This window comes from Nicotiana attenuata, unplaced genomic scaffold (assembly GCF_001879085.1).
Source record: "Nicotiana attenuata strain UT unplaced genomic scaffold, NIATTr2, whole genome shotgun sequence".
Classification (NCBI taxonomy): domain Eukaryota; kingdom Viridiplantae; phylum Streptophyta; class Magnoliopsida; order Solanales; family Solanaceae; genus Nicotiana; species Nicotiana attenuata.
Genome location: NW_017670749.1, coordinates 405,418 through 430,379, shown reverse-complemented (window position 1 = coordinate 430,379; position 24,962 = coordinate 405,418). Strand labels below are relative to the sequence as shown.

General features: G+C 38.1%; 2 protein-coding genes across 2 annotated transcripts; both read right to left on the bottom strand.

Annotated features, from left to right (window-relative positions):
• Positions 1-5,571: 5,571 nt before the first annotated feature.
• On the bottom strand, positions 5,572-6,870 carry LOC109242966 (zinc finger BED domain-containing protein RICESLEEPER 2-like). Its single transcript, XM_019409858.1, has one exon. It carries the CDS (start codon positions 6,868-6,870, stop codon positions 5,572-5,574), a length of 1,299 nt encoding a protein of 432 aa, XP_019265403.1.
• Positions 6,871-10,588: 3,718 nt separating this feature from the next.
• Positions 10,589-11,329, bottom strand: LOC109242967. Its single transcript, XM_019409859.1, has 2 exons — positions 11,097-11,329; positions 10,589-11,010 (listed from the first exon to the last, which is right to left on the bottom strand). The coding sequence occupies exons 1-2, from the start codon at positions 11,223-11,225 to the stop codon at positions 10,675-10,677; spliced, it is 465 nt and encodes a 154-aa protein (XP_019265404.1). The 5' UTR covers positions 11,226-11,329; the 3' UTR covers positions 10,589-10,674.
• Between the last annotated feature and the right edge of the window lie 13,633 nt (positions 11,330-24,962).

The following is a 24,962-nucleotide window of genomic DNA, read 5'->3' as shown; positions in this document are numbered from 1 at the left end:
TGATTGGTGAGAAGGTCTTGCTGAAGGTTTCACCCACAAAGGGTGTTATGAGATTCGGAAAGAAAGGGAAGCTGAGTTCGCGATTCATTGGGCCTTTTGAGGTACTTAGGAGGATTGGGAGGTGGCTTATGAGCTTGCCTTGCCACCTAGCTTGTCGGGCGTGCATCCAGTTTTTCATGTTTCTATGCTCCGGAAGTACATTGGTGACCCGTCCCATGTTCTAGATTTCAGTACAGTTCAGCTGGAGGGTGACTTGACTTATGATGTAGAGCCAACAGCCATTTTGGATCGTCAGGTTCGGAAGTTGAGCTCAAATGATGTTGCTTCGGTGAAAGTGCAGTGGAGAGGTCGGCCGTGGAAGAAGCTACCTGGGAGACCGAGCAGGAGATGCGGAGCAGATACCCTCATCTATTTGAGGCTTCAAGTATGTTTCTTGACTCGCTCGAGGACAAGCGTTTATTTAAGTTGGGGAGGATGTGACGACCCAATCCGTCGTCACGTGAGTTACCGTCCCGTTTGCCCCATTTTCTATTTCTTTATGCTTCATTATCAGTGTTGGGTGTGAACGAGTTGATTTGGATTGGTTCTAGAAGGAAATGAGACACTTAGTCTCTTTAAGGAAGGTTTGTTTTGGAAAAGTCAACCGGACATTGACTTCTGTGTTAGAGGGCTCGGATATGAATTTCGATGATTCGGTTAGCTTGGGGGGATGATTTGCGACTTAGGAGTGTGATCGGAAGTAATTTTGGAGGTCCGGTGTAGAATTAGGCTTGAATTGGCGAAGTTAGTATTTTGGCGAATTCTGGTTGATAGGTGAGATTTTGATCCGAGGGTAGGAATGGAATTCCGAGAGTTGCAGTAGCTTCATTAGGTGATTTGGGATGTGTGTGCAAAATTTTAGGTCATTCGGAGGTGTTTTGGTTGGGTTTTTGATCAAATGTGTGTTTCGGAAGTTTTAGAAGAACTTAGGCTTGAATCCGATGTAATTTGATGGTTTTGGTGTTGTTTGAGGTGTTTTGATGATTGGAGCAAGTTTGAATGATGTTTTAGGATGCGTTGCTGCTTTTGGTTGAGGTCCCAGGGGCCTCGGGGTGATTTCGTATGGCTAACGGGAGGTTTGAACTTGGAAAAATGTTGCAAAAATTCTGCAGTCAGTGCAGCAGGTTATTGGCCTTCACGAACACGTATGGGCCATCGCGTTCGCGTAGAAGGAATTTGAGGGCCAGGATTTTTGACCTTCGCGTTCGCTTTGGAGGACTCGCAATCGCGGAGGGTTAGGTGAGCAAGCTTCGCGTTCGCGGGAGAAGGTCCGCGTTCGCGTAAGGGAATTGAGTCCCAGGGCAGTTGCCCTTCGCGTTCGCGTGGAGATGTACGCGCTCGCGTAGGCTATTTTTGGTCAGAATTAATTTTGTTCATTGCGAACGCGAGTGGACCCTCGCGTTCGCATAGAGTAAAATGTCATCCGCGAACCAAGTCTTATTTCCACCATTTTTGAGCAACCTTGAGAGCTTTTGGACGGGAATTGAAGAGGATTTCGACGGGGATTGATTGGAGGTAAGTCCTATGAACTAAAAACACGTTTTTATTGTGAATTTAGACTGAAAAAAAAAACCAAGGAAATAAGGAGTTAGAATGGAGGTTAGGGCTTGAAACTTAAGAGAGTTAAAATGGGGATTTGAGGGGTCATTTGGACTCCGATTTTGGTAATCTTTATATGTATAGACTCGTGGCGAGATAAGGAATCCGTTGATGTTAAATTTTTTGATTTTTGAGAAGTGGGCCCGGGGCTCGGGTTTTGCTAATTTCGAGATTTCAGATATTTTTCGATTGTTTTCGCTTGGGTATTGTTCCATTAGCGTATTGTGACGTATTCGTTGTGGTTTTCATCAGATTCGGCGCACGAGGAGGTCGATTCGAGAGGCAAGGGCATAGCGAACTTGGATTTTGGCTGGCTTGAGGTGAGTAATAGATGTAAATGCTGTTCTGAGGGTTTGAAACCCCGTGTTTGAACATCGTAGTGCTATATTGAGGTGACTTGCACGCCGGGTAGCGAGCGTGGGGTAGAGCACCGTTGGGGATTGTGACTTGGTCCGTCCCGTTAGATGAACATACTGCGTATTTGACTGAAATTCACTTATTATTATTTTAATTGAGCTGGTTGCTATATTTGGGCTTCATGCCAATCGATTAAATCCTTCAGGGATTGTTATTACTGGTTTCTTACCATTTCTACATATCATTGAACTCAGTCCTAGAATTTAATACTGTTTTGCAAACTCAGCCACTTTTCTCAAACTAGAAACTTAATTAATATTTTTAAATGAAGTTTGGGCTAAATATTTCTCTATTAATGTGCCCGAGAGGCTTATGTGATTTTGGACTGAGTATGGGATCGGGCTGTGCACTGCAGCGGTATGATATTGATATTGATATGAGGCTGAGGGCCTAGTTGATGCCACGGTATGGCTTATTATTGCGCTTGGGCCGTAAAGGGCCCCTCCCGGAGTCTGCACACCCCCAGTGAGCGCCGTCGATGATAAATAAATGGAGCGGGCTGCACGCCGCAGCGGGTACTGGAGAGTACCGGTCTATGTGTTGCATTGCATATTTTGATTGTCATTTACTTATTTATCTGTTGTGATATTTCTATAATTGTTTTCACTGATTTATTGATTTTATTCTACTAGGTTCAAGATGCTGTATTTATAGAATTACTTTGTGCCTATTCATGATTTCTTATTCTCAGTCTTTATTTATGTTTATTACTCACTGGGTCGGAGTACTCACATTAGTCCCTGCGCCTTGCATGCAGATCCAGGTACTACTGAGGCTGAGTGAGGACTTCTCTGCCCAGCATCATATTTGGGAGTTTCAAGGTAGCTGCATTCGACATTCGCTGTCCTGATCTTCCTTTTATCTTATTTATTTTATTTCCGCATTTCTAGAGAACGATATGTAGTAGGTTGATACTCATGTATTAGAGGCTCAGACTTGTGACACCGGATTCTTCGGGCTGTGTAGTTATTTTATATTTTGGGATTTCCGCATGTTTAACTCTATTCCCAGATTTTTAGTATTTTGACTTAGTAATTATCTGTGTTAATTAATTCATGAACTGGATAAAATGGTTAAGGTTATTTAATTGGTCGGGCTTGCCAAGCAGTGTATTGGGCGCCATCACGACTGGGGTTGGGGTCGTGACAACATGTCAAGATGGATGCCCATTTGCTTGTCTTATCTCCAAAGATAGGGGTAGTCATGATTTTAAAAGCAAGACTTTAAATCCAAACCACACCTGTGATGATGCTTTTGTGAACAAGAGAGCTGATGCTTCTACATTGGCTCATTACTTTAAAAACAAAATCCAAAACAACCCAAAATTTAAGGTGGAGGATATGAAAGGGGAACTAGAGGATGATTAAATGTTAAATGTATCCAAATGGAAGTTGAAGAGGGCTAAAAGATTGGCTTGCAAAAACTAGAGGGCAACTTTGTTGATGATTACAAGAAGCTTGAGGCATATTCCCAAGAAATTAGGGATAGTAATCCTGGAAGTGATGTTATCATAAACATATCAAAAGAGGCATTGTTGGTAGGAAAAAGAAGATTCGTTACAATGTACATATGTTATTATGCCTTGAAGCAAGGTTGGAAAAATGGTTTGAGGCCATTTATTGGGTTAGATGGGACTTTCTTGAAAGGAAGGGCTAGAGGTGAATTGTTGGTTGCCATTGGCCAAGATGCTATGAACCAATTTTATCCATTGGCATGGGCTGTGGTTGATAAAGAAAATAGCAGGACATGGAACTGGTTTGTGGAGATGCTGTAGAGGTCTTTGGACCTAAAAGATGGTACTAGAGTGACATTTATTTCTAATATGCAGAAGGTAATGTTTACTATAGAATTCTGAATTTTAATTGTTCTCCTTGTTTTATGAATTTCTCTAATTTTTGTTATTCTATTCTTTGATATCATGGGGTTTACTAGATGTAGTGAAGACTGTGCTGCCTGAAGCACATCAAATATATTGTATGAAACATATTGAAGCAAATTGGTATAAAAAATAGAGAAGTGGTGAAATGAAAAAACTAATGGGTGGTGTGCCTAAAGTAGTTATGAGGAAGAATTTGTAGATCAATTATCGAAATTGGGAGAGTTCTCTAAGGATGCTGCAGAAGATCTGTAACGCTATGCGCACACAAGCTAACATCAGGTATGCAGTTAGTTCTCAAGCGATTCCTTCGGATCTTAGGTGCGACCGTTGCACTATCCACCAACTTCTTGGTATAGAGCTTACATTGATACTTAGTGTAAGAACATGATGGTAGACAACAATTTCACTGAGTCATTCAATGCTTGGATACTGGAGGCTAGGAGCAAGCCTATCATCAAAATGTTGGAAGAAATTAGGCTAAAAGTAATGGAATTGTTGGTTGCTAATGAAGCTAAGGTGAATACTTGGACTTAGGGCTGCTTATCGGGAGGATTGGGCGGCTTTTTACTCTTAAAGATTTGGCTTACCGGTTATCGGCTTTTAAATGTATTAGTCCGTTAGCCACCCGATAAGATATCGGGCGGATTGGTATCGATTTAGCTCTTATCGGACGGTTATCGGGCGGTTTATCGGCCTAACATACATATTCACTAAATATCTCCCATTCTCCTCATCTTAGAAATAATGAATTGTCATAAAAAAATAACATTTCAGAGGCAATATGATGCATTCAATTTGCTTTGCCAGAGTCACTCAAGTTCAGCTTAGCCAAATTTTGCTATAAGCCCCACTACTTACTGCATATCGAACTTCAGTTATGTTCACTGCTCAGCGATATGGCCCCAATCTTAGGATTTATGGAGCAAGAAAAGGTTCTTTGTTATTGTGTAAAGAAGTTATATGATGGAGGAGAGAATAAATACCTAATCCATTGGTGAACAACTTAAGACGGGAAATAGTTGATCCTGTTAAATCACTGCATGAATGAATAAACAAGTCCACAACAATACAAAGTATTTATAGTAAACAGTGTTGGATAAAACTGAGAAAACACTACAGAGACAAACTTCGTAACCAATCCAATAGTTCAACATTCAAGACCACTTACAGAAACAAAACTTTGCGCTCAACATTCAAGACCACTTCTACAGAAACAAAACTTTGCGCCCAACCATTTAACCAAAACCACTTCCATTCTGTGCCGAAAAAGTACTTAATACTACTACAAAATCCCGTAAAAAGTCTGATAAGAGAATAGGCAAAATGTTCATGTACACAGTACACTGTATCATAATCCAAGGCTTAGAGAGAATCAAACTTAAGGGAAAATTGTGCCTTTCTCTGGCTTACATTGTACAACCCTTCTCTGGTCTCACTTTTTTCGTTTATACCTCGGGCTAAACTGTATCATACTCCATACCCTGTTCCTCGAATTTCACAGCCACCAAGAACCTTATGCTTACCTATATGCGAAATAAAAATAACATTGACAAGGTCAATAACACCATGTAAAATTCTTCAGCACAAGAACTATTAAGTCAGCAGAGCTGCAAACAGCTTTACAAGTTACACGACAGTTAAACACCATCGCAGCAGATAAAGTCAGCAGAGCTGAGTGTTTGTAAATGGGATATACTGATTTTGAGTTTGAAAGTATGAGTTTCAGAAAAAGAATTCTCGATTTTATCAAGATCTTCCTCAACACTAATGGGTTGTTTTAATTTTTCATTTCGAATCCAATCTTGAAGACACACTAGAGCTTGCACCAATTTAGGAGTTAATGAACTCCTAAATGAATCAAGAAGACGTCCTCCCTTACTAAACGCACATTCGGATGCCACACTTGAAACCGGAACAGCTAATACATCACGAGCCATCTCCGCAAGAATAGGAAATCTAGCTGAGTTCAATTTCCACCAAAGAATAACATCAAATTCTTTAGTGTCATCCTCAGTTTCATCACCTAAATATTTATCTAACTCTGTTCTAGTATCAACACCTCCACTCCCACTTTTATATTTTTTTATATCTTGCATGAGTGATTCTAAAAGTCCTATATTTTGGGTGTTTGCTTGACTGCTAGAAAGCCCGGAAGTCGAAGTGTCCAATGAAGAACAATCTGAAGATGAAGCAAGCACAACACCTTTTGAGCTGGACTTTACATACTCACTGAATAATGAAGTCATGTACTTCGTCACTTCTGCTTGTATAGTTTCCCCCGGATCTACACCAAACATCTTTACAAGTGCAAAGCCAACTGATTCGATCTTGTAACGTGGATCTAAAATACATGAGATAAAAATTATCTTGTTCATTTTCCCTGGATCACCCCAATACTTATCAAACTTTTCTTTCATATTCTTTGCCATTTCACTTAAAACTATATCTTCATTTGCTATCAATTGCTTCAAATAGATAGCAACTGTGCAAATTTCAACAAAATGAATATTCGATGTAACATAACGTGATCCAGATATCTTCAAAGTAAGAAGATAGAAGATTTCAAGAAACTTTGTAATTCTTTTTACATTCTCCCAATCACTACTCAAAAGTTCACCTGTAGGAATTCCAACATCAATATAAGAATGCTCAAGATAATGTCTCAATCCAATTTCACTAGAAGCATAATGTGAAAATGCACTTTCAAATTCAACAGCCCTGCGCAACATCAAGTAGGTGGAATTCCATCTAGTTGGAACATCTAAGCATAAAGTTTTCTTAGAATTGAGTGGTTCAGCATCAAAACATTCTTGAAACCTCTTCAACCTCGCAGGAGACTGCCTAACATATCTCACTGCATGCCTAACACGTTCAATAAACACTGAAGATTCTTTTAAACCATCATGGACCACAAATTCATGATGTGACCCATACATCTCACGTGAAGGTGAGTAACATTCATCAAAAATTACTTCCCATTTTTGTTAATTGCTTAGATAATTCTTTTACTGTCACATCATTTGAGCTTGCATTATCAACTGTGACAGTGAAGATCTTATTTATCCCCCACTCACGTAAGCACCTACCAATACCGTTTGCCATATCTTCGCCTTTATGACTAATAATAGGACAAAAATTAATTATTCTCTTATGCATATTTCATTCACTATCAATCCAATGGGCCACATGTAATTGATTCTTTGTATAGAAGTCCAGGTATCAGTGGTAATACATACTCTTTGTTTTGTTTCTATAAAAAACCTCTTCAACTTTTGCTTTTCTTCATTAAAAAGATCAAAACAATCCCTAGTTACAGTACTACGGGAAGAGATCCGAAAATAAGGTTGCGCCACTTTCATAAAGTCTCTAAAACCTTCTTTCTCAACAAAGCTAAAAGGAAGCACATCAACTATTACCATATGACATAATGCCTTCCTACATTCTTCTTGTTTTTATTTCCAAGTAACAACAGCTACGTCACCCTGACTACCCCTCGGAGCAGATTGAAAGCCTAAATTTGATTGTTTTTTATCAACAATAGCAGGGCGTTTAGGACACTTAAGCATATGAGAAAGAAGTGTCGACGTACCGTCTTTGTTCTTAAATACATACTCAATAAAGCAATAGTCACATTTTGTTGTTGTACTCCCTTCAGAAGTAATAATTTCTGTAAAATGATCCCACACCACAGATCTTTTTCTCCTTTTTTTGGTTATATTTGACTCCGTTGTTTGAGCTTGACTTGTTGCATTTGAATTAGAAGCCCCACTTTCACCCATCATCACCTTATCACTTTGTATATTTTCAGCCATGTATGAGTCACTGCAACAAGAAAAGAAAAGGAATGAGAATAAAGACGTCAAGTTGTAAACTAATCGTATTTTGTTAGTAATATGGAACACATTTATAAGTGGAACACATTTATAACAAAGAAATAATGTAATTGTATTTTAAACTTACTAATTTAAACTTTATAATGGGGATGCTAAGATTGAATAATTTCAACAGTCAGAGTATAATGGGGATGCTAAGATTGAATAATTTCCAATGTAACGTTCTTTTAGACAAACTAATAAGGAAAGTATGCCGCACAGAATGTAATTGAGAGTAATAGAATCTTGTTAAATAACTGCATGAATGAATAAACAAGTCCACAACAATACAAAGTATTAATAGTAAACAGTGTTGGATAAAACTGATATATCACTACTAGTGTCATTAAATTCATTTTGGATATAATGTATCTAGTAGCAAACTCACTCCACTATCACCAAAAGACACAAGCAAAACCTTGCCAGAATGCAAATGCCAAATATTTTTAAATTCAATCAGACCCCAAAAGATATCCTTTATAAAGTCATAATCATCAAAATGTTATGATAAAAAGAATAACACAATCAAGATCTAGTTTATGTACAGAGGCGGTGGAACTGCTTGAAATTTAAAAATGGAACTTAAATTAACTGTAGAGCAGTAGTTTCTTCACTATTACAACAATCAATTTGATTCTCGAGATTAGGAAATTAGCTTTACCATCTCCGGCATGTTGCCGAACAGGAGGATTACAACCAAAAATAAATTAAAAATAGAACAAAAAATAAATTAAAAATAGAACCAAAAAATTTCTAAAATGCCTAATGATTCAGTGGGAGACGGAAATTCTACCTTCCTTGTTTGCTTATTACAGGAATATTGAGTTCCTAAATAGGTGGAGACGAGACGGCGAGACGAAGAGACGAGACGGCGAGAGGGAGACCGGTGGCTGGTGGAAGTCGACGACGATGAGAACTGTTGGCCAGTGGGCGGTGGCTGCTGGTTTAGGCGTTAGGGTTTCTCTGGAATTAGGATTTTAGGAACAGATGGGTTTGTTACTTTGTTTAGAGATAGAGACAGAACTTTTGTTTTTGTTAATCATTTTCAAGGGTTTTAGTTTTTTTATATTTAATATATAGAAATAAAAATAAATTTTATATATATATATATATATATATATATATATATATATATATTCTTAACGGGTTAACGGATTATCCGTTAAGAAAATTGAATAATCCGCCCCCAAACCGATAATCCGTTAATAAAAAAAATTCAATCCGTTCCCCGTCCGTTAAGCCGTTACCAGTAAGCCATTAAGCTTCGGTTCGAATCGGTTTCGGTTTCGGATCGGTTTTGAACACCCCTAGTTGGACTGTTGATTACAGTCCACAAAGCATGAAACTGTTTAGTGATTATAGGCAAATTGCTCAAGGTAGTAAGGTGGTTTTTGGTGGTAATAGTGGTATTAGGTGTTAAAGGTGAGGATAGACACACAGTAAATATCCAGCAAAAGAGATGTACTTGTAGGCTTTGGGACTTGTCTGGTATTCCTTGCCCTCATACACACATAAATCTCCAGCAAAAGAGATGTACTTGTAGGCTTTGGGACTTGTCTGGTATTCCTTGCCCCCATACAATAAGGGCTTTGATATACAAGAAGGATGTTCCTCTAACAGAAATGAATTGGTGGTATAGTAAGAATGCTTAATTGCTAACATATCAACATAAGATGTAGCCTATGAGGGGTTCAAAATTCTGGAAAGTTACTCCTGCACAAGCCATGGAACCACCTGATCTTGTCAAGTCTGTTGGCAGGCCCAAGGTTAAATGAAACAGGGAACCTGATGAGGCAAGAAAAATAAAGGGAATATGGACTATTTCAATAAAGGGAGGTCAGATTACTTCTAGCAAATGTGGTAAAACAAAGCACAATGCAAGAACATGTGACAAGGTAAAGCTTTTCATAATTACTATTGTTACATTATTGTAATTGACATATAATTTTGCATGGCAGGATCCTGCTGCTGGAATGTGCTCACAAGTGAGGAAAAGAGCAGCATGCAGTCAAACTTCTGATGCATTTCAAAGTGAATAAGAGACTGATGCATTTCAAAGGGAAGAAGAGTCTGATGCATTTCAAGCTGCCACACAACAATCCCAACAATCAGTATTTTCCAGCCAAGGTTGAACTTCTTCCACACAAACTTCTGCTGCATATGGTCCCGAGATTGGGAATGAAGAAGACCCCCCATTGAGGCCAATGATTATTTCTGAGACACAAACAAGGCTACAAAACAGAATGACTAGGCAAAGCACAACTGGGACAAAAAGGATTCAGTTCAAGGGAGATCATACTGGTACATCAATGCCAACTAACTTGCCTTACTCACCAAAGAAGGTCACATGGAAAGGGAAGGCAGCTATGACATCCAACCAATTGCAAATAGAGGCAACGAAAAAAAACTGAAGGTGATGGGAAGGAAGGAAAAATGAACAGCAGCTAATTCAGATGTTTCTATTTAAGTGAATTTGTTGTTAATGGTTGTTTTGTGGATGTCTAAACTCTATGGTAGTTCTTTTGTCTTAACCATCATGTGGTTGATTACATCTTGTTTTTTGTCATTGGTTAAGCACCTGATGGTTAAGAATAATTATATTTTGGTAATGGTGAATTATCATATTTAACTTTGAATGATGTGATCTTATTTGGTAAAGATTTGTTTGAATGTGAATGCACTTTTTATTAGCATATAAGTTGTTTGAATGTGATAGAAGAAACCATTGCAACTACATTCATTTCAACATTACACTATACGTGCAAAGGAAAATAACTTCAAGTTGATCAAAACATTACAACTGTATTCCCAACATAAGTTCAAAACATTACAATTCAAATAGTTCAAAGCAGCACCATGATAGTCACATTACATTATCCAACTAGAGATTAAACCAACAAAGCAACACCATGATATCCCAATGACAATCCATTGCTTGAACACTTTATCCTTCAACTTTTGAATCAATCCAACATCAACTGCCAGCAAATTCTCAAGATCTGCAACTTTCTTCTTCAAATCATCATTTTCTTTCACCTTCTCAATTCCTTCGGCCACATAATTTTCAAGATCGACCATCCTTCGTCGCAAAATATTCTTTTCATGTCGAAGACTATCTTTATCCTTTTTTAACTTGCAGATCAGTTCTATGATTCTAGGAGAAAGTTCATCATCCTCCCATTCCCAATAAGAACATTTTTTTTCCTATCCAAATATCACAAAGAATTAACCCGAAATCCCCATTTACCCGTAAACTAATCTTATTCTACACAAAATTAATTGAGACTTACCTCCGGCATTGAACACTTGGAAAATCGTCTCCCATCATTCAACGGAGTCCAAGCAACAAAATTGCTAGCAGCCTTTCCACAATAAAATTTTTTCCTCAACCCAGTTAATACACTAGAACACCCAGACATTTTCTTTATGAGTGGAGATGTTGAAGATGAAAAAAAATTACCCTAAACCTAAACTTATTTCGAAGTTTATGAGATGGCAAGAAAAATTGAGTTGAGATTAATGAAATCATAGAAGAAGAAGAAGAAGAAGAAGAAGAAGAAGAAGAAGAAGAAGAAGAAGAAGGGGAGGAGGAGGAGGAGGAGGAAATGAAAAAGGCGATGAGGAGTAAATAAAAGGAGGTGGGGTCGGTAAAAAGGGGTGGGGGTTGGTAAGAATTGGTTAACATTAATTGAGACTTATTAATGGTGGTAGGAGGTTAAAGATACAACCGTTAGCCTAGAGAGGCAATAATACCATGGTTTGTGTAATGGCAGGGACACAAATGGGCTCAATATTTAACGGAGGGATGTGCACCTGGGCGAAGACTACATGGGTAGTTTAGGCCCTTTTCCGTATAACGAATGTTATTGATAAAGGTACTGTTGGGCATTTGTGATGGTTTTTAGAACTTGTGGGTATAAGTCATGTTTCATGTTTTTTAAAAAAAAGTGAAATATATTTTGAAAACGCATGTCCAAGCACATTTTCATCTTCAAACCAAACTTCAACCAAATAAGATTTTTCAAGACAAATTTGAAAATCTAGGGCCAAACGCTAGCTGAGATAAGCTAGCCCAAGTACCTTTTTCTTGGTTTGGTTACTTTCCTATTCATTATTGTTGTCTTGTCAAAACAATGGAGTACTACTTCGTGTTATGATTATGTTAAAAAGTAGTATGAGCTGTGCAAGGGGTTTTGTTTCTTTGTGAAAACCAAAAACAAAAATGGAACTAGAAAGATAGTGATTAGGGATCACTTGGAACTGATGAGGGGTGGGGGATCAGACTTCCACTTATTTCAACTGCACATGAATAAATGAGGGACCATTTCTTTCCACTAGCTACTCTTTTGTGGTCTCCATTTGATTAGGACAAGCCAGGAATTTCTCCCATTTATAATGTACTGTAATATTTATGGAAAGACAAGGCTTCTGTAAACATATACTACTGAAGTTACTATCTAAGTAATAATTGGATGGTGGGGGAGTAATATAGTCCCTCCGATCCATAATACTAAGTTATATTTTGGCCTTCTTATCTTGGCCTAAAATAAGTGTCCTTTTATATAATCAAGAAGTAATTAACTTTATATTTTCAAATATGTCCTTATTTATATATCTCAATATGTCAAGTTAACATTATGTAAATTTAATTAAGAGTAATTTAATTAGTCAAAATTCTTATTTTTTAAGAGTTAATATTTCTTGTGGGGGGTGGGGTGGGGGGTGGGGATGGCATAGGCCGAAAAGTCACTTCTTATGAAACGGAGGGAGGACAATCTTTAATTTTATTCCTTTCGACAGTGCGAGAAATTGTAACGTTACTATCCGAGTATGGCGCATATAATATGTTTTTGGCATTGCAGAAAAAGTTTAGTCCGAAGATTGTCTTTTTGATCTGCATTACAATATTGGCTATTGGGGTACCTATCAAGAGGGTAGTGGGAGTAGGATACTAAAATCAGACCATCATATTGTTCTACATGATCAATCACCATCAAATCTTAGACATATAAAACTAGACACTTTGGTCCTCATAAGTCATTTGATATTATGTTAATCTTGAAAGGAGCAAGATGGAGTCAAAAATTAAAAGAAAGGAAAACGCAACTAAAAACCCTTTGTTCGTCGTGACTATTAATATAAATCGAGTGCCGATCATATCTTTTTCTTGCATGAAATTCCTACTCTCTCACTTAAACCCTGTGATAATGTAGGTGCCAAGTGAAAATGCAATTTAAAACTTTTTCTTTGTCACGATTGGCAAGGTTTTCATAAGAATTACGTGTAGTATGGAGTTCAAACTAACAAGTTTTAATGTATGGATAGTAATAATACCGCGTATATGCAGTTCACCATTAATATTATTTCCCTGAAATTTCATCTGCAAGTAATCACATTTTAATTTTCACTTTTTTTTTGTACTATCAAGCAATAATATTATGGAATCTAGAATAAAAATTGAAAGTTATGTGTCAAATCATGTGTGTTTCATCGAAATATCAAAACTTCACGGGGAATCCTAATCTATCCAGTTGTAAAAGTGGTTTTATGATCATACAATTCATGAAGCCAAGGCTACTTTTGATGACTGGCTTTGCTTGGCTTGGTGATGACTAATTGTGTGTGAGATCAAGTGTTAGTTGTCATTATGGATAGTCAATTTCAGACAATATATAATCCACTGAAAAACTGTATCATAATGCATTTTCCATTTTGAGCGTCTTTCAATTGAGACCAAAAGGCTAACGCTTTCTGGAGGAAAGAAGGGCCCGATCTATCCATACTCTTAGTTTGGATGTGAATATATATGTTTTGCTTTACGAAAAAAAAAACTAACAACACCATATTTTACTTGAAAAAACCGTAGTCCCTCATTTCAATTTTGTGATGTAATTTGACTTGTATGGAGCTTAATAAAAACTTTATAACTTGCGATCTAAAGTATATCTGACTACAAAAACATATTATTAAGGTAAAATGAGAATGTAAAATTAAATTATTAAAAAGTATAAAAATATATTGTAATGAACTAGTAATAAGGAATGCTCCAGATTAATGAAATGGAGGAAGTATATAGTTTTTTTAAAACAAATATTTTTTTTCCATTAAAGATATTATTTTAACAAAAATTAATACAAATATTCTCCAAAGATAGTCCTTTTTATTTATTATCTAAAGGTCCCATCTTATAAATAAAAAAGATAAGCCTTAGCGTGAGCCTTATTTGTAGTTCAGTAAAACTTAAATTGTCCTCTTTTTTTTCAAGATAGAGAAAATGCCAGCCAATATCTTTGAGATGAGGACGATGAGTTGGAACCCTATAATGCAAGGTCACAAGATTGTGATACTTTATGTTTCAGAGTCAATTGACCCTTCTTTAAAAGAAAAAACTTTTTCCCAAATCTAGGTTTCCAAACAAAAATAGAATCCAAATGGCGCATCATTTTTGCCTAGCGCCTGTCCTAGTCATCACATTAACAACGTCATTGTTCAAGACCAAAATAAGCACAATCACAATCTCAGATTGGATATAGATCAATGATTTTGTATACTCTACACTTTTCTTTCTTGTTCAAAACTGGAGTATTATATTTCCCTTTGTCTGTGTCAATAGGGTAAAAAGAAAACGAATTAGGCAAGCTTTGACCTGGAAAGTGTGAAACTTAGATCCTCACTATTTTTAATTACGTTTATACTAAATAAACAATACCAGGAGAAACAAACGGTGCCCAACATTTGAATTTGAAAAAGAAAAAACTCCACACTAAGCCTGGCTCTATCCTAGATAGTTAGTTTAGGTAAGGTGGGAGAAAAGCAACATTAATCTTTACATTACAAATTAATATAAGTGAAGTTTGGTCGGCCTTAATCTCTTTTACATTTTTGTGTACTTAGTCAAAGATTTAATGTATTTCAGATAATGAATTTTCTTACTAATAGATGACAAGGAATCAACTACAGTATTTCTTTTCTGTGCCTAGATTGAACCCTAATTTGCCATGATTTAGTTCTCCACAACTCACCCTATAGACTATTCCTCTTGGCAAGTGTCAATTGATGCAAATTAAATGGATATGCTTTGAATGATAAAGTATTCAAAACCATAATTCATTGCGACTGATTAAAAGTAGTACGTACGTAGTAGTAGACAGTTTGAAGTGAAAGCTCAATAATCTGAAAGCAATAATGCTTTTGTCCTTGTAGTTCTATTGAAATCTAGAGGAACATGAAAGAATGACAACAACGCTGATTTAGAGAACTAACATTTCAGAGGCAGAATCATTATTCAAGAGAACATTCCAATGTGAAAACAAAGTACCATAATGGAATGTCGGTAGGCGACGCATAATTCCATTTGCAGCGTTTGTTCTTTTGGAGAATGTCATATCTTGTGGGGCAAAGTACAAAATTAATCGGTGACCGAAACTAATTGCATTCGGCAACTAAAATTTATATAAAATATGTATATAATATAATCCGCCCCTTATTTTATTAAGGTTGGAAAGAATGTCCATCATATATACAGAAAATATATATATATATATATATATATATATATATATATATATATATATTATCGACTACTATAATTTTCGAGAGTGGCTAGAAATATATTTGTGGCTGTGGACAAGTACGGCCTTAATTGAAAAGGCCGACTGCTTCCTTAATATTAGGCTTGGGTTTGTGGGGCTGGGAGTTGGATTTTTTGGCCCATTTCAATATTTGCCCACTACTCCTATATTTATAGAAATCTTCTCTTCATTTTGTTTTGTTTTGTTTTATTTATAATTTTTTGTCCTTGTGTAGATCCACCTTGGAAATATGATACTCGTACATATATTACACTTATTAAAGTAGTGGTCATGAAAAAAAAACAAAGTAGCGTACAAATAAGAGGAATATCTTTGCGAGCGAAATTATAAGGTTGATTCTTTTGGCAACCCATTTAAGTATTTTGTATAACCCTTTTAATTGTCGGAACTTCGAAATATAATTCACTTCTATTGTATTGTGACAACTGACAGCTCCATAAATTTTGTCAATTTGAAATGTCTAGATTTTCAAAACACAGATAATGATATGCTAACTACTCAAAGCATCGGCCATCACATTGGCCTTCCCGAGATGATACAAGATGGTGATATCATAGTCTTTCAATAGCTCTAACCACTTTTTCTACCTCAAATTGAGCTCCTTCTGCTTAACAAATACTGCAGACTTTTATGATCCGTGAACACCTCACACGACACGCCATATAAATAGTGCCTCCAAATCTTCAGCGCGTGAACAATGGCTGCTAGCTCCAAGTCATGAACTGGATAATTCTTTTTGTGAATCTTCAACTACGGCGAAGCATATGAAATAACCTTGCCACCTTGCATCAACACTGCACCAAGTCCAATACGAGATGCGTCACAATACACTGCATAGGGTCCTGAACTTGTGGGCAACACCAACACCGACGCCGTAGTCAAAGCTGTCTTAAGCTTCTGAAAGCTCACCTCACACACGTCCGACCATATGAACGGGGTACCCTTCTGGGTCAACCTGGTCATCGGGGCTGCTATAGATGAAAACTCCTCCACAAACCGGTGGTAATAACCCGCCAAACCCAATAAACTCCAGATATCTGTAGCTGATGTGGGTCTAGGCCAGTCCTTGACTACCTCAATCTTCTTGGGATCCATCTAAATACCCTCTGCTAATATGACGTGACCCAAGAAAGCAATTGAACTCAACTAAAACTCACATTTTGTAAACTTAGCATATAACTGGTTGTCTCTCAGAGTCTGAAGAACAATCCGAAGATGCTGCTCATGCTCTTCTCGGCTGTAGGAGTAGATCAAGATATCATCAATAAAAACAATCACGGAGGAATCCAGATAGGGCTTGAACACCCGGTTTATCAAATCCATAAATGCTGCTGGGGCATTTGTCAACCCAAATGACATCACTAGAAACTCATAATGCCCATATCGAGTCTGAAAAGCTGTCTTAGGGACATCGGATGCCCTAATCCTCAACTGATGGTAACCATACCTCAAATCGATCTTTGAAAATATTTTGGCACCCTGAAGGTGATCAAATAAGTCATCAATACTTGGGAATGGATACTTGTTCTTGATGGTGACTTTGTTCAACTGCCGATAGTCTATACATATCCTCATCGACCCATCCTTCTTCTTTACAAACAACAACGGCGCACCCCAAGGCGAGACACTAGGTCTAATAAAGCCATTATCAAGAAAATCTTGCAACTGCTCCTTCAATTCTTTCAACTCTGGCAGGGCCATGCGGTACGGCGGAATAGAAATTGCGTGAGTGCCCGGAGCCAAATCAATGCAAAATTTAATATCCCTGTCGGGTGGCATCACTCGCAGGACTCCAGGAAATACCTCTGGGAACTCCCGAAACTTGCACAGAATCCATAGAAGGAACCTCCGCACAAGAATCATGAACATAAGCAAAATATGCCAAACACCCCTTCTCGACCATACGCCGAGCCTTCATATAAGAGATAACCCTGCTGGTAGAATGACCAGGAGTCCCTCTCCACTCTAATCGAGGCAACCCCAGCAATGCTAAGGTCACGGTCTTGGCATGACAGTCCAATATAACATGATAAGGTGACAGCCAATCCATCCCCAAAATGACATCAAAATCAACCATATCGAGAAGTAGGAGATCTACGCTAGTCTCAAGACCCCCAATAATAACCACACACGAATGATATACACGATGTATAACAATAGAATCCCCCATCGGTGTGGACACATACACGGGAGCAGTCAAAGAATCACGAAGCACAACCAAATTTGGAGTAAAATAAGATGACACATAGGAGTATGTAGACCCTGGATCAAATAGAAATGAAGCATCTCTACTGCAAACTGAAACAGTACCTGTGATAACAACATCAGATGACTTAGCCTCAGGCTTGGCTGGGAAAGCATAATATCGGGGCTGGGCCTCACCACTCTAAACCATATTCCTGGGACGACCTCCTGCTGGCTGGCCTCCACCTCTAGTGGCCTGGCCTCCACCTCTAACGGCTTGACCTCCACCTCTAGCGGGTTGATGCCAATAATTGTGTCATTTCATTAATATGAAAAATAAACCGAATCCCTACTAAACGACAATAATAATAAAGAGTCACTAATGGCACGTGCCTTATTACAACCAAAGCCTAAATGAGTCTAGAAAGCAAGTAAACATAATTTCTAATCTATTTGGTCCTAGAAGGACCTTCTCCATGCTTGGCCTTCTTTGCTCCATCGATCAAGTTCCCTAGGTCGTGCATGTCCAGCAGCAGATATGCCCTTGCTTGGAGACCTCTTTCATATAGATCCATGTTTTGACAGCCTGTAACCGTGATTCTCATCTTCCCTTCCAGCTCCATCAATCCCTACTCTAAATACTCTAACCTCTCTGTTGATTTAGTAGCGATTTCTCTCCATTCATTAATTGCTTCCATGTCTGCTTTCTGCTGTTCTAAATGTCTGGCCTCAGATTCAAAAATCCTTTTGCGTAACCTCCTATATTTGACTTGGGCCTCGGCAGCGTCGTCTATGACCCTATTTCCCAAATCAAACCCTGGCTTGACTTCTCCTGCTATGTCATCGAACAACCATGATGGACAAAAGTGCATATGGCCAGCATGGTATCGATCTGGCTCGATGGTATCCTTTTCCACCATGACCTTTAGATGCCACATGTGTTGTGCCTCGTACTTGAATGGAATAGCATCACCTTAGAAATCTGCTTTGTAGTGAACCATCTTGGAGACTCGGGGTATGACTTGTTTCCTCCCAGCCGGTCTCATGACCTTGATAAGAGCATAAGGGTAGATACCCCTCAACCCAATCATCAATAAATGAGGAACGTCTTTTGACCTGATGATAAAATCTCTAGCAGGGAACCACTCGAACATCCAATGGACCTTGTCATCCGTCAAATTGCTAAAGAAGCGCACCCAATCCACACCATTTTCCGATTGTGCAAACCTGTCTAGGATGAAAGTCATTCTTTTTGGATGGTGAAAAGCTATGTGGTCATTACAAGGTCGCCGCGGAAATTCCTGACGGTACTGTCCTCTTTGAAGATGCTCCAACAACCATATTTGTAGTAACAAATTACAACCCTCGAAATGTCTAAATCCCTTCTTGCAGCGGTCCAAAGCTTGGTATATTTCTACCACGATCGTTGGGACAATAGTGTAAGTCTGTCCCTCAATTCCTTCAATTAGGATCTTGGTCACCATAGCTAAACGAGTGTGAATCCTTTCTCCTTTCATTGGGAATACCAACATTCCCAGAAAATAGAAAATGAACACGAAAACCCGACGTGGGTCAAACCTAACAGAGTAATAGCAAACTCATCATGGTAAAGGCGGTAAGATTTGATGTTTCCATAACGTTCGTAGAGGAAGTCGAACGGTATGTAAGACTTCTTTAAGCAGACTAACTCATCATTCTTTCTAAAACCCATCATTTTCAGAAACCCTCGAGAAGTGCGATTCTCAAGTACCAATAGACCAAGGCTATCCCAAGGAAGTCCAGCAAAGCCCCTTATTTCCTATAGAAGGGGAGTCATTTCTATATCCCAGAAACGAAAAATAGCCCTATTTTCATCCCAGAACATAGTAGCGGCCTCGGTCAGTACAATGTCAGGTTGAATGTCTAGCAAAGAAGGTAAATTCCCAAGAACTCTTTTCACGTAGTTTTTGTCACTTGGTGTAAGATTTTCCCACCAATCCAGTAGCAAAGGTGGGATATTCCGAACCATGATGAACCTGGGGACCTCGTGCCTCATTTCTGCAAAACAAATAAAGTTAGCCCTTGCCCCCTCCAGATTCAGCTATTTCACATTAATGATCAGCATACTGGCATGTTTTTCTCCAAATGATGCACAAATCGTGATTGTGTCCATAGGGATCATGGAAATCCCAACGGACTTTGGACAAAGTTTGTCTTAGTGAGTTATTGCGCGGACAACATTCTAACTCATAAAAAAACTAGGTTTAGACATGATGCATGCACAACTGATTTTAGAATTGGGTTTCTAGGAGAGTCTAGACTGGTACCCTCAAGTGGACAACTTGAGAGGGAAAGGCACGGAACCGTCGATTGCACAGCTGATCGACTAGTTTTATCGCAAATAAGCCTTTCCAAATTTAAAGGGTGATTTTAAGAAGAGCGCGGACACTCATCAAGTGCCGTTATGGTATTAATACGCACGAGTGGAATATGATGTTGAGCATGCAGTTATGCAAAGACAAAATAACACGTTGTCAAGTATTTTAACGTTGAAAGCAATAAATGCGGTATTGAATGGAATGTAAAGACATAAAAGAGAGGAAAACAAGGAAGGAGTTAGTTCACGTATTGACAGAATAAAGCTATCAAAGGGATAAGGATTGGGGAAAGACATGATATAGCAAAGTTAAAAGTTTGGAACAAGTGAACATGATTAGGAGATAAGGGGAAAAGCACGTTGCAATCAAATTAAACAAGAGTTGCATATCAGTTCATATAAAAAGGGAAATAGGGAAGAGGATGTGCATGTAGTAATAAAAAGAGAAAATGGGAGCGGGATATCCAAATAATAGAAAAATAACAAAGCCACACTTATCAGAGAATACTAATTCACAAAGATCAAGTTCATTTATGGTAAGAGCCTAAAATCGTCCTGAGCAGAGTAGCCATGCTGTCGCGCCCCTTTTTCTCGCGAAATCGGGTTTTGACACGTGACAACTCTTTTAAGGAAGGTTTTTAAAAGAGAGAGTCACCACCTAACGTTTTAAGGTGCGGTAGGGAACCTATTTGCAAATAACTTTGTTTGACCAGTTTGCATCACCAAAGATCAGGTAAGGGCTCGAAATTACCTTGAAAAGAAGGTGTTAGACATTCTTCAAGGTCCACAACTGTGGGTCCCAGCTGAACTCAATTATATGAATTAGTCTATGTGATCAAAGCTAAGAAACAAGGAATTACTAAACCTGAATAAACAATTGAAAGACAAAGGGGAAAGGGGTCCTAAGTTTTTAGCCTAAAGGATCACCCCGTGCAACATAAATAATACTTCGTAACTCCCTCGAGATGGGGTGTTACTCATATTATTCAACGGGTACAGACTATCATCTCCTGCTACCCAAATACTATCTTTAAGTTGTTTACTTAAAGCGCACTAGTCAATTCTAAGCCGTGTCCGCACTACCCGTCCCATGCCTATGGTCCAGGAGGCATTTGGACCTCTATTTCAGGGTGGTTCTATACTTCAACTTAGGCTACTCAAAAAATGGAAAAATACTAAGTGACAGACAAAACAGTTAGGACTTTTAAATAGAAACAAGTATAGGCTCAAGTTAGCCTCCGCATTTAGACATCAAATGCACGCCAAATTAGTTAACATTGACAGATTTTATTAATTTCAGAATCCTATGGGCATGATATCTATGTGATATTGAATGAACAAACAAATAGTCCTATACAAAATCAGTTTCTTAATGCAATAAGTAGAACCTACATAGGTTTGCCTACTGATTTTAGCATAATACGATTAAGCCTATTAGCATGGTATCTAAGTGTTTTATGCGATAGTAGACAGTGGCAGGTCACAGAAACAGATCCAGAATTATTCGTTTGAATCCTATAGGCATGTTTTCTAGTGAGGTTAACAACATAGTATTTGGAAACTCGGGCATAACTGATAATTAAACAAATTCAGTCCTGTAACGTGCATTCTACAATTTGGTCAAGTTATAGATCCTATAGGCATGATTTCTATAATTTGATCCAGTTTTTGATCCTATAGGCATGATCTCTACAATTTGATCCAGTTTTAGATCCTATAGGCATGATCTCTATAATTTGATCCAGTTTTAGGTCCTATAGGCATGATCTTTACAATTTGATCCAGTTTTAGATCCTATAGGCATGATCTCTACAATTTGATCCAATTTTAGATCCTATAGGCCTGATTTCCAACACACCACATATAATAGCACACTGTTAGACCTATAGGCAGGATTTCTAACACATTACATATAATAACACATTGTTGGACCTAGGCAGGATTTCTACCTAACTTTTATTGCAAAAATAAGAAACCTTTCCCAATTTCACTAACACCCCAGAATTGTTATTACAAAATAATTATTACAGACCGGAAATTAATGTAATGAATTACAAAGTGAGTAATCTATAGGGAGCCTACAATAGGCCCAAATACACCTAGACAGGCATGACCTTTCAACTCACAATAGCTCCAAAATCCATATTCATACAACAGAATCAGTTGTGGAGTGATTCACCCATATATCAATGCTGAGCATACAGAACCCACATCCCTAGTGTGTCAGAGTTCCCAAGGGCTTAAAAAACCCTTTGCAGTGCTCACACTAGAGAGATTGATCAGAAGCAACTCAAGGAAAGACTAGGGACCAAGTCCTATTGTGTCGGAGTCCACAAGGGCCTCAAATGGACCCTGAGCAGTTCTCACACTAGGGAGGTCAAATGATAGAACCTAAATAGCCTTGGCTTTCAGCCAGCTTAGAATAGGATTCTGAGAACCTTAAGCAAGAACTGAAAGAGAAAAGACCAAAATTGAGGGATTTAAATAAACACGACCAAATTGAACATATTAGGCAAACAATTGACCAAATCACAGAATTTAAAAGCCATCTCAATGCAAACTTAAAAAATAGGTTCAACACTTAGCACAAAATCACATGCCAAAGAGAGACTGATAAGAGCGTGTTAGCAGGATTGACTACGATTATTATTACTAGACACATTAAAACATGAGTGGGAATTATGCTAGGCAACATTGTGCTAAACCACATAATCACAGAAAGGAGAGGGCATCATGTTAGCATTGGGGCAAGATCACAGACACATATGCCAAACACATGTTACAGAGATTTTGGATAGCATGAAAGGCACACAAATAGCAGATAAGCATTCAAGCATTGTTATAGAGGTCTAATTAACAGAATATGATTCAGTTTGTACCAAAGGTTTAGCCTAGCACCTTAAAGTAACAATTCAAAACATGCTGAGATAACTGTTCTAAATCACAAACAAATACTAAAGGGGTATGGGATCAAATGAGCATGTTGAGGGCCATAATGACTAACACTGAAAGTCTCAACACAGACTACTACAGGGATTCAGGGGGGAGGGGTAGGTGAATAAACATGTTCATAGGCATTCAAGAGTCAATACACTAACTGAATAGGCCCTAAAGAAGTTCAGATTACCCAATTAGGCATAGATAGTCTTAGAACTGGTAGCATTAAGAGTGAGTAGATGCAAGAGTTAGCAGAGTGATGCTTAAAAGTAAACAAGGAACATGTTAAAACCAGAGATTTAGAGATGAGAACACATAAGGATGAAATTGTGAGAGTTAAGTAACTCACCAGTTAAACAGGAGATGCAAGAAAAGAACAGAAACCACAGTGTTCTGAATCGTCAATGAAAAGTAAGAACCCGGAACTCAATGCCTTGGCTTTCAACCGGCCAAGACCACAACATAGAATGAAATAATAGAGTAAAGCTTTAGATCTAGTGAGATTATAATAATTTTCAAGTCTGTATAAAGGGGAATGGGGGAAGGGTTTATATAGTGGCAGAGATTAACACATAAACATGGAAAAATTTATCAGTCAAAAACTAGAAAGGAAAACAATCAAAATTAGTAAGGAAGAGAGGAAATTCCAGAACCCTAATTTAGGCATAGTACACAAATTGACGGAAATAAAAAAAGTAAAAATCACATGCTGCATAGAATGAGATGAACATAGACAGAAATCTATTCAAAATCAGAAAATCGAGTTAGATTTGGTCTGGTTTTAAAAAGGTCTGAAACCCTAACTCAGCGTAAGTAAAACAAATTGACAGAAATAGACAGATTTACACATAATAGTGTGAATATAGACGAAATAATACTTAAAATCGAAGGCTTGAACCAATTTTGGTTTGAATCAAAGAAGATCTGTAAACCCTAACCTTAGGGTTAAGTATGAATCAGCAAGATACGAACAAATTGGACTCACACGGTGCAAAATAAGCATGTGTGGACACAATATCGTCCAAATTCAAGAGACAAAAGTCATATAGGACAGAATATGAGTAAGAATACTTGCCATGTTTAGGCAAGTACTAGGCAATACCGTAGAGAATCACCCAATAATGGAAACATATCGAAATGGTAAGTGAATGTGGAGAAAATCCCATTAGAAACGGGATTAGGAGAGAATTTTGGTAAGGCGGAGGGCTAGGGCTCTTGAGAGATGAAACACGAGAGTGTTATGGGGTGGCAGGGGTGTAAAATGATTAGGGTTAGGGGTTTGGTTAGGTTAAAAGGGATAGATGTAACGTGGATCGTCGATCTTAGAGATCAACGATCCTGATTTAAAGGGTCCTGGGTCGGGTATAAAAAATTGGTTTGGGACTAGTGTCGCACCCCCTTTTTCCTCACGGAGTCCAGGTTTTGACATTCATAGGGAACAACTCATTTTCTTTTGGGAATTGGGTATGGAATTTGAAGAGTCGCCACCTAACGGATTTAAGGTGCGTTAGGGCACCTAAAACAAGTAACTCATAAAACCGGTTTGCATTACCAGAGATTGGGTAAGGGCTCGAAATAACCTTGAGGGGAAGGTGTTAGGCACCCCTCACGGTCCACAACGGTGGGTCCCGACCGAACTCAAATTATGTGAATTAGTCTTATAAACAGATAAAGCAAATTAGACAAATTGATATTATATTTAAAACAAAGAGTAAAAGGGGGTCCTAGGTTTTTTAGCCTACAGGATCACTTCTATACAATGCTTGGTAATCGTCCCCAAGTTGGGGTGCTACATATAGCATTAGTGCACAAGTCATCATATCCTTTACTACCCAATTACCCTCCCCTTAGTGGTTAGATAAGCGATTCTAATTAAACGTACTCTACGCGTGCATTACCTGTCCCTTCCTTATGGCACTGGAGGTGTTTAGGACCTTTAATTAAGGCAGTTCTAGACTCTCCTAAAGTGCTTAAAAGGGGAAAATCTAAGCGACAAGCAAAAACAAATAGGACATTCATATAAAGGGGCAATTAAAGGCTCACTTTTACCTCCTCACACAAGCAGACAATAGCATGTCTCAAATAGC